Source organism: Camelina sativa, chromosome 8 (assembly GCF_030686135.1).
Source record: "Camelina sativa cultivar CO46 ecotype springtype chromosome 8, ASM3068613v1".
NCBI classification, from domain to species: Eukaryota; Viridiplantae; Streptophyta; class Magnoliopsida; order Brassicales; family Brassicaceae; genus Camelina; species Camelina sativa.
In genome coordinates this window covers 21,553,380-21,554,575 of record NC_141887.1, presented here as the reverse complement: position 1 = coordinate 21,554,575, position 1,196 = coordinate 21,553,380, and the positions used below count along the sequence as shown (strand labels likewise).

Here is a 1,196-nt window from a genome sequence, read left to right as displayed (position 1 = left end):
AACCATAGAGGACATGATCCGACTATGCGCATTCGAATGGTCTACAGATTGGGAAGGGAATTTGCCATTGGTTGAATTTGCGTATAACAATAGTTATCACTCAAGTATCGGCATGTCACCATTTGAAGCAATGTACGGAAGGCCTTGTCGAACACCTTTGTGTTGGACCGAAGTTGGGGAAAGACAAGTTTCAATCACAAGTTGATTGATGAGACGACAGAGAAGGTCAAGTTTATTCAAGAGTGCATGAAGAAAGCCCAAGATCGCCAGAAGAAGTACGCAGATCGTCAACGGTGGGAAGTGGAATTTGAAGTCGGGGATATGGTGTACTTGAAAGTAGCACCACAAAAAGGGAAGGATCGGTTTGGTAAAGCAGGAAAGCTCGCGGTAAGGTTCAAAGGACCATACTGGATTGAGAGAAGAGTTGGAGAGGTAGCCTACCGGCTATCTATGCCAGAGACTATGCGGCTACATAAAGTCTTCCACGTTTCACAACTACAAAAGCATGTACCGGATCCTAACATGATTGTGCCCAAGCCTATCGAGGAATTGGAGCCAAATCTCACATACCCCGAGGGACCGTTGGAATTAGGGACAAGAAGGACTCGGAAGTTGAAGAACAGGAGCATCCCTCAAATCCAAGTATTCTGGGGAAAACATAACCGAAAGGTCATAACTTGGGAGGATGAGGATAGGATTCGCAGCAAGTATCCTCAGTTGTTCATCGGAGAAGATGAAGCAGGGCCATCAGATCCTTATGGAATTCGGGACGAAATCTATTAAGGGGAGGGGGGAGAATGTAATGACTCTCACCAAGGGGTAAATTTTAAAATAAAAACCCCTGGCCAAAGGACCTGGAAAGGACATGAAGAGAAGGCAAGGAAGGAAGGTAGAAGAATTACTGAAGAAATGTCCGAGAAATTCTGGACGGACCGAGAGATGGCCGATGGTACCATGTACCATGTACCATGTACCGTACCGGACATACGTGGAACGACCGGACGTACCAGGCGAACGCCGAATGGACAAGGACTGTGTCCTGGACGGGAAGCGAGAGTGGGAAGGAACCCACTAAGGAGGGTGAATTAAATATTAAAAAGTGGAGTTAGTGGAGTCTCCACTAAGTGATTATTTAATCACAAAATTAACTAAGTGGAATTTTCCACTAAGAGTTAATTTAATCTCATGGAAGTAAG

At 45.3% G+C, this 1,196-nt stretch overlaps 1 protein-coding gene across 1 annotated transcript; it reads left to right on the top strand.

The window, feature by feature from the left end:
• Window positions 1-246: 246 nt before the first annotated feature.
• LOC147940283 (uncharacterized) lies at window positions 247-783 on the top strand. Its single transcript, XM_087461240.1, has one exon. It carries the CDS (start codon window positions 247-249, stop codon window positions 781-783), a length of 537 nt encoding a protein of 178 aa, XP_087317366.1.
• The last annotated feature ends 413 nt before the right edge of the window (window positions 784-1,196 follow it).